General features: G+C 39.5%; 2 protein-coding genes across 5 annotated transcripts in view; both read right to left on the reverse strand.

The window, feature by feature from the left end:
* The window catches only part of LOC121319304 (zinc finger protein 704-like), a 46752-nt gene extending 44468 nt beyond the window's left edge, over positions 1 to 2284 (reverse strand). The window contains exon 1 of one of the 3 annotated variants that reach the window (XM_041256600.1): positions 1715 to 2284. In XM_041256600.1, coding sequence (XP_041112534.1) covers positions 1715 to 2008 — 294 coding nt within the window. In that variant the 5' untranslated portion in view covers positions 2009 to 2284. The remainder of the gene's footprint in view (positions 1 to 1714) is intronic. The other 2 variants (XM_041256598.1, XM_041256599.1) reach the window with 2 other exon arrangements.
* A 5024-nt stretch (positions 2285 to 7308) lies between these two features.
* LOC121319305 overlaps positions 7309 to 12459 on the reverse strand; it is a 61309-nt gene continuing 56158 nt past the window's right edge. For both annotated transcript variants that reach the window (XM_041256601.1, XM_041256602.1), the window contains exon 7: positions 7309 to 9783. In XM_041256601.1, coding sequence (XP_041112535.1) covers positions 9313 to 9783 — 471 coding nt within the window. In that variant the 3' untranslated portion in view covers positions 7309 to 9312. The remainder of the gene's footprint in view (positions 9784 to 12459) is intronic.

Genomic DNA, 12459 nt, shown 5'->3' on the forward strand with positions numbered 1-12459 from the left:
AGCCCCTTGACTGTTTTGGATTCCTGGGGGCCAGAGCTGAGCGACACAGGGGCCTTTAGTGACCCTACCAGCTCCACCACCACATTAAAGAATACCACTTATACTATCAGCTGTGTGACAGTCAGTAGCAATTAAGTGGTCGACAGACATCTCTCAGGATACTGCGACTGGAATGGAACACTCCCCTTAAACGAAACAACGCCAACGAGCACGGTTAGAAACAATCTATTTCTGCAGCCAGGCCTTGATTAAAGTACATCCAAGGTGCCAAACCAAAGTATTGCACTGGCATGCCCTCTGACCCTGTATCAATTCGGTACTCTGCTGCATCTATAACTAAATCTGATCTGCTTTATGTGGCCAGTCACCAGTGGATAGACTCATACTAGAGGTTTACCGGCTACACAGTTCTTAGACTAAACCCTGGGCTAATACCCAAAGCAGTTAGTGTAGCAGTTACTTTGGTAGTGCTGAAATGGGGTTGTGCACAGCTGGTAATGTTCCTCCTGTAAAAAGCTAACCCACTCCTGTACTTCACTACTGAATAAATCCTTAATTAACTGTACTGGTACCAGGAAAATCTCTAATTACAAATACTGCATTCTGCTTTTAATTAAACTAGATTGGCTGCCTTAACAAACAAAACAAAACAAAAATAGGCTGGGTCCCATTCTGATGTTTTTGAGACAGATGTCAAAAGATAGTTTGCTCTTAGATTTAAACTAAAAGGAGCATTTGGTGGACAACTAAGGCGATTAACTTGTAAGTTACCATTATCAACTACAACAACACAAAAACGGACTTCCTTCTATACATATCAGTACAATCTTAGTACAGTATATCATCTGAGTGCTCTGTTTTGAGTGGGCGTGTCACTGTAGCACAGTACGCACTGCTGGAGGGGAAAAAGCTTGATTTACACGTTTTTACATGGCAGGACTCTGCAAAAAAGTACAGTACTGTGCGATATAACCAAACATGCATCGTTTATACAGTAACAAATCCAAAATAAACGACTTCTCAGACCTTGTTTGTTTCATTAGATTCGCGTTTAAGATGCATAATAATAATAATAATAATAATAATAATAATAATAATAATAATAATATCATCAAACTGAGCCTGGTACATTGATCAGGGCTTACGACCGGCTTCTTGATGTGTTACTGTTAGCATATGACATCAAGTACTGCGTGTTTTAGTAGCACTGCTACCAAAGTAAGGACTAGAATACTATCTTACTAAGAACACTATTATAACAGTTAGATGTAGCCTTCCCTCTGAGTGAATAGCACGACTGCTTATCCGGATATCATTTGGGAATGTTGGCTATACAGTTGTTATTCACTACAGTATAACTGTGGGGGAGGGGTTGTTGTTTTCGTGTTAAAGTCCCAACCTCCTTTTCCCTTTACACCAAACTTTGAACATGCATCGAGTCGCCATTTTAGCAAATAAACTTCAGCGCAATGTTTCTGTTGCGATAACTGCAAGACTTTCGCTTTTAATTAAAATAAAATGTATATATCAATCGGAATTATAAGTGCGCCGGTAAGATACAGTAAAGTACTTTGTGACACAACCGGCTCAACACAAGTAAACAAAGCTTTTAGCAGGTATATTCTTTACACACAAAATACAGATGAAGTCTCGACGTCTTACAGTGTCTGATGCATGGGCGGCTAAGATGTAACGAAGTTTGCGCAGATCTCACCTTTTCCAAACCGGCATGAGAGTGTTTTCCATGCACTGTCGTTTTCAAATCAGCCCGATTCATAACGATCTCTTCAGTGGAGTATTCTTTCAAAGTGCCATCGTCCAACCTCAGCGTGTAGAAGCTGTTTCCAGTAGAAGGGTCGTTCTTACATGCTTGTATTATCCCTGCTGCAACAGCCTTGCCATGTGTGACACTAGTCCCTGCTTGCAAGCTACCGGCACAGACTGAACCTGGAGCGGCGCAAACACTTATCCCCAGCACAGACCTCTTAGGAAGACGCTTGGAATTCATGATCTGGTAGGCTTAGTTAAGGTGCTTCAGGCTTAAATATTATATTTAAAATATATAAAAACAATACATTTAACAACTGCTCTATCCCCAACTTCCAGGTTAACACTCTACTACTTAACTTGGTTAACTAACTGCCTCCAGTGTCGCCCCAGCAGCTGCCGGTAAGAAAAAAAATATATGTTTTGCTATTTCTTTTCCCCCAATAATACATGACACGCCCCCTCCTTGCGCGTGCATCTGGGCGACATTTTTAGAACCCCGCCTGCCATTCACTGTGATTGGCTAGCAGATAAATATAAACATTCCATTCTGGCTCACTGCCAGAGCAAGTAAAGATGCGATTGGTGGATGAGAGACATGTCAGTCAAGGATTTTTTTTTTTTTTTTTTTTTTTTTTTTTTTTTTTTTTTTTTTCACGCGTGGCGGACGGGACGTGTGTTTGTTTGCTAGCTCGCCGGCCGGCAGTTTCTGTGCTGCTGTGGACTTCATGCACTGCTGCCTTTAATGGAACTCTCAAAAACACTGTATCGTAGTTTTGGCATCATACGTGACAGAAAGCACATTTTTAAAAGTACAGTCTTATGTTTAACAACATTCTGGAATACAACAAGTTACATGTAGTTAGTTGTAGGCCTATTGTTTAGAATAAATAACTCGGTAAAAATAAATAAATAAAATAAGGTTTGACAGTTAAGGCGATTTCAGTTTTATATTTAGATATTTTAAATGCATGTGCATATTTAATTAAACACAATACACAAACCTTATCGTCTACGAATATTTACTGACTTAGAACTTTTCTGAAACATTTACTGCATCCCCTTTGCAATTGTGTAAAGCAATTGGTACTTTCCTGTTTCCTTAACTAGGAACGTCTGCAAAACAAAGCAATACTGTAACGTCGCCCAAGAATATTACAGAGAACTGGCGCGTTGTTTTATTCCGGCGTTTGCTCATCCGGTGACACACTAGTGTTTGTTGCACAGCACACCTAAGGGAATGCCGGTGGGACTCGGGTCTACTTGTAAATGGAATATATTTGTGAATACTGCCTTTAATTATTCAAGGAGATTGGGCGTGGAGTCTGTTAGCCAGAATAACTTGTAGGGTCATCAATGTTGAGACACCAGTAATAGACGCCTCTGTAGATGAGATGTTACATCTCGATGTTTTTATCCACTCTAAATATATTACATAAAATATATATTTAATATATATATATAATTTATTTCATCTCAGTTTTCAGAGATTTTGCCAGGTTAGTTACTTCAAATTTTAGCAAACCTGTATAATCGGCCAGTCTCATCAATTACTACAAGTTAGTTGCTTCAAACCCCTTACTTTCGGTTTATAGAAAAAGAAAACGTGTATTGTATGTCACGTTTCCTGACAAGACAGAAGCTTCTTCATTTCAACTTCTCAGTTTTGAATCCCAACCCCCCTTCACAGCTGCTGGGCAAGATAGCTCCTTATTCACGTTTTGTTCTTTCTGTAATTGTGTTTTGGATGATGTTGCATTTGATGCCTCTGATGTATTACAAAAATCCTTTTTTTTTTTCTTTTTTTGGATAATCCAAAATTTTGGTTTATCAAGGTTTGGCTGTGTTTATAATACAACAGAATCGATTGATCATTGCAGAGCTATTGTTTACCGGAACACAGGTCAAGCCAGCATTGAGACGAAACTGAAAAAAGGTATAGGGACCACAGTGCTCACAGAAGTCTGCTTTCATGCATTTCCAAACAAAAGTTTGAACCTTAGTTATTTATTTAAAAAGAGGAGAGCGCGCGAGATACATCTGAGGTCACGCAAGAGAACACAACATAAAACAAAGCCCTCTTAGATCAAGAAAAAAACTCTCACTCCAAACATATAAATTACATTATTTCGGTGCAAGCATCCCTGTGTTCATTTTTAATGATACAGCACGGGTTTACTTCTAGGGAGATATGCAGTAACGCATGTAACCCTAGTCGTTTGTAGTACTGGCAAACATTGTATAGTTTCATACGATTGTAATAGTAATGTTAATAATACGAATAACCTTGTTTTCCATAACAATAAAATATTAGTGTATTCACATGGAAGAAGCAGATCTAGTTTAAAAAGTAACTGCATAATTTGTAAACATTACAATGTTGTTGCATTTTTTGTTTGTATAGTAGTGTGAAACCTATTTGCACTGTAACCAGTCCACAATTTGGGCTTGAAAAAATGTTGCCAAAAGCTCAACATTAACTGGAAATCGACTCAGTATTCCTTAACATACACGTGCATAATCTCTCTGAATTGGAGTTCTTTTTGTACCGCCCCTCGCTGTCGTCACTAACTAACAAACTGCAGACTGGTCCCCGAAGTCAGCACGTAGCACACGTTCGACACATGGCATGTGCAGCTCATGCTGTGGTTGCGTACAGATTTTTGGATGGGCATTTTGGAAAATAATTAATCATTCATGTTGATAATAAATAGTTTTTGCAATTTGTGGTCCTTTTTTCTTCACAGCTGTTACCTTGCAAGGTTTTAACACAAGTATCCATCAAATGGAAACAATTTTAGTAATGTTATGCCTCTTGGTTATACTAGATATAAACTAAATGCAAATAGAGATAACCATTGTATGTATATAGCTGTTAGTATTCATTATTCTTCATCATTATATATATTTTCATTTATCTACACATCCTACTCCACAACTTCCAAGCGAAAAAAATATTCTAGAAATGTGTAGAAAATTAATTAAAAATAAAAACTGAAATAGCTTGGTTGGATAAGTGTCCACCCCCCTTGTAATAGCAATTCTAAATTAGCTCAGGTGCAACCAATTGCCTTCAAAATTACATACAAGTGGTCTCCACCTGTGTTAAATTGTAGTGAGTGACATGATTTCAGGATCAATTCAGCAGTTCCTGTAGGTTCCCTCTGCTGGGTAGTGCATTTCAAAGCAAAGATTTAACCATGAGCACCAAGGTGCTTTCAAAAGAACTCCAGGACAAAATTGTTGAAAGGCACAGATCAGGGGATGGGTATAAAAACATATCAAAGGTCTTGAATATCCCTTGGAGCACACTCAAGACAATTATTAAGAAGTGGAAGGTGTATTGCACCACCAAGAACCTGCCTAGATCAGGCTGCCCTTCCAAACTGGATGACCGAGCAAGAAGGAGACTGATCAGAGAGGCTACCAAGAAGCCAATGGCAACTTTTCAAGAGCTACAGACTTTTATGGCCAAGCCTGGTCAAAGTGTGCATGTGACAACAATATCCTAAGTGCTCCACAAATCTGGCCTGTATGCTAGGGTGGCAAGAAGGAAGCCACTCAAGAAAGCTCACCTTGAATCCTGTTTGAAGTACGCAATAAAACACTCAGGAGATTCTGTAGCCATGTGGCAAAAAAGTTTTGTTGTCTGACGAAACTAAAATGGAACTTTTTGGCCTAAAAGCAAAGTGTTATGTTTGGTGCAAACCCAACACAGCATACCACCCAAACAACACCATCCCTACTGTGAAGCATGGTGGTCGCAGCATCATGTTATGGGGATGTTTCTCATCGGCAGGGACTGGGGAACTTGTCAGGATAGAAGGAAAAATGAATGGAGCAAAGTACAGAGAAGTCCTTGAGGAAAACCTTCTGCCCTCTGCAAGAAAGTAGAAACTGGGATGGAAGTTCACCTTTCAGCATGACAACAACCCAAAGCACACAGCCAAAGCTACACTGGAGTGGCTAAGGAACAAAAAGTTAAAAGTCCTTGAGTGGCCCAGTCAGAGCCCCGACCTAAATCCAATCAAAAATTTGTGGCATGACTTGAAGATTGCTGTCCAACAACGCTCCCCAAGGAACTCGACAGAGCTTGAACAGTTTTGTAAAGAAGAATGTTCAAATTTTGCCAAATCTAGGTGTGCAAAGTTGGTAGAGACATATCCCAACAGACTCACAGCTGTAATTGCTGCCAAAGGTGCTTCCACCAAGTATTAACTCAGGGGGGTGGAGACTTGTCAAATTCTGATCTTTCAGCTTTGTATTTTTAATATATCATTTTTTTCTCAATAAAAACTTTTTTCCCCTTAACAGTGTGGAGTATGGTGTGTAGATAAGTGGGAAAAAATGCTCGTTTATGCATGAAACTCTGAGGCACTGACACAACAAAATATGAAAAAAGTTCAAGGGGTGTAGACTTTCTATAGGCACTGTATATATATATGACAGCAACGAGAGAGCAGAATACTGTTGAAATATATGACCTCATCATAAAGATGTTGCATTATATTCAAATTCAGCTGGCATACATTTGTAAGCAGTTGATGTATTCTGCTTTTCAAATAGATGCATCCCCATGTGGAATACATTCTCCAGACTTACATTTACAAGTTTATCATTTATGTTTGTAAACCCAGATGCAACGGTTATTAATCATTCGAGTGGACAGAATCCTAATTTAGCATCTCTCAGAGAACAATCCCTCTAACCCATTGGCAGGGCATTATCTGTCTCCTGTCTCACAGGTGAGATTGCCCCCTAATGGTCTGCAAACAGTAGTTCATACACTACCCCACCTGCTGTTTAATAGGATGGGTCGGGGCCCAAGATCAGAGATTATCTTTAGAAATGATCCCACACAACAGCAGTTTATAGTATAGTTGCAGAATGGGAAAGATCTGTATAATAGAAAAGATTTGTTAGCAGCTGTAATGATACTCAGGGATTAAAACCAGGCTGTCCTTGTAATCCTTCAATGAAATAGTTGTGTTGCTCTATGCAATAATCTTCAGTAGAGTGGCGAAGAACCAAGGGGTTTGACTTGCATGAAATTATATGCCAAATCCAATCCTAAAAGGCATACATGCATGGGATCAGGGTCTGGGGATTCCTGTTTCTGATTCTGCCTTAAAGCTAACTGCTACCCAGGTTACTTGTTCAACTGAAAGTTCATTCATTTCACAAAGAATCGTTGCTTCTGTTACAGATGGAAAACAAATTAGAATCTGAATAGATGCGATTCATTTTTTTTTGATGCGCGGCGCTGCGCCCCTAGTTTGCACTTTTAGTCCTGTGATACTGCTGTGCAAGTCTGTAGTTGTGTAACAAGTGAATATATTGCATACTGCATCACGCTGGGATACCATCTGATAAATGTTAAACCACACATAACCAAAGTGCACATTTCAAATAAATGAAATAGAAAATGGGTTCAAGGGAAAACTTTCAACCAAACTAAAGTGCTTGATTTTATCAACCAAAACCCTGTCAGGAAACCCCTTTTTTTTTTTTTTTTTTTTTAAACAGCCTTTTACAGAACCAGGGAACCACTCTGGATTGTATCCTATAAATGGTTATAACATTTTGGCAAGTGCCTTCATCAGTGTAGCATGCTCAGTATAAGGCTTTGGAAAGTGGCCTGTTTTGTATTGTCTTCAAAATGGTTATGGAGCAAAACTTTTGTGGGAACAGTTAAATCCCACTCAGTTAATCACCTCTCAGTGTGTCTACTTGTACCATGCCATATAGTCAAGTACACATTTTACATATGGTATATTCACAGTTTTAAGGTGCTACTTTATTACAAAAGTATAAACTGTGCATCCGCATCTTTTTAAAAAGAATTCAAATACTTTTCAATATAAAAAAAAAAAATACAATCTTTTCCACATAAGCACTTAATTTCACTTATTTTTTTACATTTAACACAACAACAGCGCTGCCTCATTTATTTCAATAGGGTTAAAACATTGCTTTGCAATAAAGAAAAAGTAAAACATTTAACAGAATTTGAACACTTAAAAAGATTAATGTCCAGGATTTACATACCGCCAACTTTCAACAAAACACGTACATTGCCTTTTACCTAGAAACTGAAAGCTTGAAGAAGTCCTACTGCAATTCAACAATCCATGAACTAGTGATTTAGAGAGTACTGCATTTCAGACACACCCAAAAACTTCAGGCAATCAAAGAGTTGATTTGGCAATCTGGGTTCCAAGAAGACACAGACCATAACATTGAGGGAGGTGTCATGCTGCATTGTGCAAGTGTGGATTCAGATAAAGGCAGTCTTCTTGTGTTTTCTATGCTGGTTCTTGTCTGTGTGTTTATAGCGCATTAAGAGATGGGACGGCCTTTCACCTCTTGGTCTGTGATTGAAACCCAGCCAAGGTCTGTAGTGATCACGAATAATTAAAAAAAAATAAAGAACTACTAAATAAAAATGACTGGCAATATGAAACATCTAGGTGGACTGGAGGAAGAGAGAACTCTTAAAAGTGCCTACATCCAGCCTAGCGCAGTATTCTTGAAATTGCAATCTAATACTTCACTTGCATCAAGTGGTATGATAATACAGTAAGGTATGTGCATGCAGCATGCTTAAGCAAGCAATTGGCATTAAGAGTGGTACCAAAAATACAATACACCCAAGCATGGCAGTGCCTCAGCCTGTTGTATAACTGTGCTTCTAAAAAATACAGTGCTTTGTAACCTTGACTAAAGGGACAAAAAAGTACATTGCAAAATACAGCATCTTTCTTTCAAGCATAACTAATCCTGTTATCAGTTCTTCCTTGTACAGCGTTTTTTATTCTTTCCCTGAGCTTTTTTTTTTTTGTAGGTTTGCTTCTTATTGTACTGCTTCATAGGCCAAATAGAAAAATATTTTGTTTGCAAATAACGGAAAACTCAAAAAACCACTCGTCCTCTGCATAATCATTACGCCGTTGTATTTGGAATCCTCCCTCGATCCACAGGCTACCCACAATGTGTGGCAGAGGTTCCTGGAACTGCATCCTGACCTAAGAAGGATAACCCGTCATGCAAACACTTCACAGTCAGACTACAGGTACGTCAGTGGTAACTGCAGGGGCTGACTAACCAGTAAGGGCAGTTTTGAGTGAATTTTACACCTTCAAGTTAAGAAACCTTGTCAAACCAGTCAAAGTGTAGTGAAATACATACATACCTAACATGCAGTTAATACAATACACTTCCTTCTCAAAAACAGCATCTAAAGTATAACAATGTGACATAAATGTATTCAAAAACAGATCCCACTCATTAGTCAACCCTTACCCAACTTTGCCTCTCTGATAGATAGAATGAATCTAAATCCAATGTAAACCACTGCTGTTGATAACATTATTGTGTCTCTTCACTCGTATGACCACAAGTAAATGCAGGTGAGGAACTTTACTTTCACTGCTCGGCTGTGCATCGCAATAGATTTGTTGACAGTGATTAACAAAGTGAAGTGCGAGAATGATACACAAGTGTTGAGAGTTGATGATTATCATTTTGTTTTTTTTTGGTCGGTCACTATAGTCCAGTTACGTACATCTCAATGCCATCGTTAAACATGAAGACAGTTGTGGTGCTTGTTGTGGCTCCTTGTTTTAGGTCACTGATGTTTTCGTACAAGTTCTCATCAGAGCAGGGTCTCGGCGGTGCCCTGTTCTTTATCTTCTTGTCTGCCGGGGGGCCGGTGGGTTTTTCTCTCTTCCAGTTGGCATCGATGGACTCGTAAGCTGGGTCCGTCTCCTCATTCCTGACCCAGGCCTTCTTGCTGATGGCTTCGTAGCTGGGTTCCTCGTTGGGTTTCATTGCCTGGGCTCCGACCCACGCTTGGGCTCCGATGGCGTCATGGCCCGTGCCCTCTTCTGGTTCTGGTGACCAGCCCTGGTTCTGGGGAGGACTGTTCTCCTGGGCTCCCTGATTGAATGATACTGGAGGGGAGGCGGGAGGTCTCTTCTTGAATGGTTTGCACACTTTCGAGTACATGTCTGATATCTGAGAAGAGATGAAACAGAAGGATCGTTAATAATAATCTTTTTATATAGCGCCTTTCATAGAGGACCACCATCACAAAGCGCTTTACAAGATACGAGACTAGGGCGTGTGAACTATGCAACAGCTGCAGAGTCACTTACAACAACATCTCGCCAGAAAGATGGAGCACAATTGTGGTTAAGTGACTTGCTCACACAGTCAGTGGCTGAGCTGGGATTTGATTAGATACAATCCACAGACCGATTTCTTGTAGCTTATCATTTGGTGTACGGTAATTCACCATCTTGTTTTGACAGTTACCGTCTACCCTCTCAGCCTTTTCCCGACATGCTTTTTTGATTAGAACCGAGCAACAACTTCCATCATCGTTCATCTCCGCACTAAGTTTTGTACAGATTAACCACAGTATGGGTTAGCTGCAGTGCTTTTAGAGGAACGTGTTGAAAGGCTAATGATACAGATTGGTGTTCAAAGCAGATGAGAAAAATGAGCACACAAAAATGAGATCTTTACATTTTTTAACAACACTGTAGGGAGTTTTGCCAGTTACACTTTGATAATTGGATACTTTCAAAAAGGATGACTTCACACTGCTTATTAATGCAATGTTACACAATGAACCCCATAGGGACTTAAGACACATTAGACTTTAGTGACATAAAAAATGTAAAACTAATTACTACAGTGTCATCTTCTAACACAGTTCTTTAAGACTCCCATGTGAGTTGAAAAAATTATCATAATTAAATGCAATAGCAGCAAAAGACGATTGTTTATTTTGCAAATACAACAAAGCGCTCCCAGTTTAAATCATCATGTAACCCCAGATAACTCTCTTAAGGAGACAGCTGGAGTATCTCATAGGAAATCCTTATATAGGAAAGAAGTAAAGTGGAAAAAAACAAACACGCTGCTAGCTGTGTAAGTCATGGATTTTTCTTTTATGGCTCCTGCATAAAATCTGTCAAGGGACAATTATACAAAGCCTATTTTACAATATGGCATTTCTTTCCAGGGCCATGATAAGTTGCCTGTTATGCAACTTGCAAAAAATACAGGCCAGGGCACCAGATGCATCAATCTCTGTAAAAAAAAAGGCTTCTGAACTCTGGGTTCTAAAAGATTGATCAATGCTTTTTAAAAGGTCAGGATCTTCAATTGAAATATGTGTTTCAGCATGCACTCAAAATGGCCTCTGCAAGGATAACATACAGTGGCTCTCAAAAGTATTCACCCCCTTGGTCTTTTCCACATTTTATTGTGTTACAACATGGAATCAAAATGGATTTAAATTAGGAGTTTTTGCCACTGATCAACACAAAAAAAGTCCATAATGTCAAAGTGAAAAATAAAATCTACAAATTGTTTTAAACTAATTACAAATATAAAACAGAAAATAATTGATTGCATAAGTATTCACCCCTTTGCTATGACACACCTAAATAAACTCTGGTGCAACCAATTGTCTTTAGAAGTCACATAATTAGTTGAATGGAGTCCACCTGTGTGCAATTAAGGTGTTTCACATGATTTCAGGTTAAATACACCTGTCTCTGGGAGGTCCCACAGTTGGTTAGTACATTTCCTAACAAAAACTACCCCATGAAGATGAAGGAACATTCAAAGCAAATCCGGAATAAGGTTCTTCAAAAGCACCAATCAGGGGTAGGATATAAGAACATTTCCAAGGTATCGAATATCCCCTGGAGCATAGTGAAGTCCATTGTTAAGAAATGAAGAGAATATGTCACAACTGTGAATCTGTCTTGAACAGGCCGTCCTCAAAAACTGAGTATCCGGGCGAGAAGGGCACTAGTCAGGGAGGCCAGCAAGAGGTCTATGGCAACTCTAAAGGAGTTACAGTCTTCCACGGCTGAGCCGGGAGACACTGCATACGACAACAAAAGCCCGGGTGCTTCACAAAACTGGCCTTTATGGGAGAGTGGCATAAAGAAAACCATTGTTGAAAAAAGAAAAAAAAAACTCACATCAAATCTCAGCTAGAGTTTGCCAGAAGGCATGTGGGAGACTCTGAGACCAAGTGGAAGAAGATTCTATGGTCTGATGAGACCAAAATAGAGCTCTTTGGCCTCAACGCTAAGCGCTATGTTTGGCGCAAGCCTAACACCACACATCATCCTGATAACACCATCCCTACCGTGAAGCATGGTGGTGGCAGCATCATGCTATGGGGATGCTTCTCTACATCAGGGCCTGGAAAGCTCACGAAGATAGAGGGCAAAATGGATGCAGCAAAGTACAGAGAAATCCTGGAGGAAAACCTGCTGAAGTCTGCAAGAGACCTGGGACTTGGGAGAAGATTCATCTTCCAGCAGGACAATGACCACAAACATACAGCCAAAGCCACACTGAAGTGGCTTAAAAACAAAAAGGTCAATGTCCTGGAGTGGCGCAGTCAAAGACCGGACCTCAATCCAATTGAGAACATGTGGAAAGAGTTGAAAATTGCTGTTCACCAAAAGTTCCAACATCCAACTTGACAGAGCTTGAGCAATTTGGCAAAGAAGAATGGGCAAAAATTGCAGTGTCCAGATGTGCAAATCTGGTAGAGACTTATCCAAATAGACTCATGACTAATTGTTGCCAAAGGTGCCTCTACCAAATACTGACCCAAGGGGGGGAATATTTATGCAATCAATTATTTTCTGTTATACA

The sequence above is a fragment of the Polyodon spathula genome, chromosome 8, assembly GCF_017654505.1.
Source record: "Polyodon spathula isolate WHYD16114869_AA chromosome 8, ASM1765450v1, whole genome shotgun sequence".
Classification (NCBI taxonomy): Eukaryota; Metazoa; Chordata; class Actinopteri; order Acipenseriformes; family Polyodontidae; genus Polyodon; species Polyodon spathula.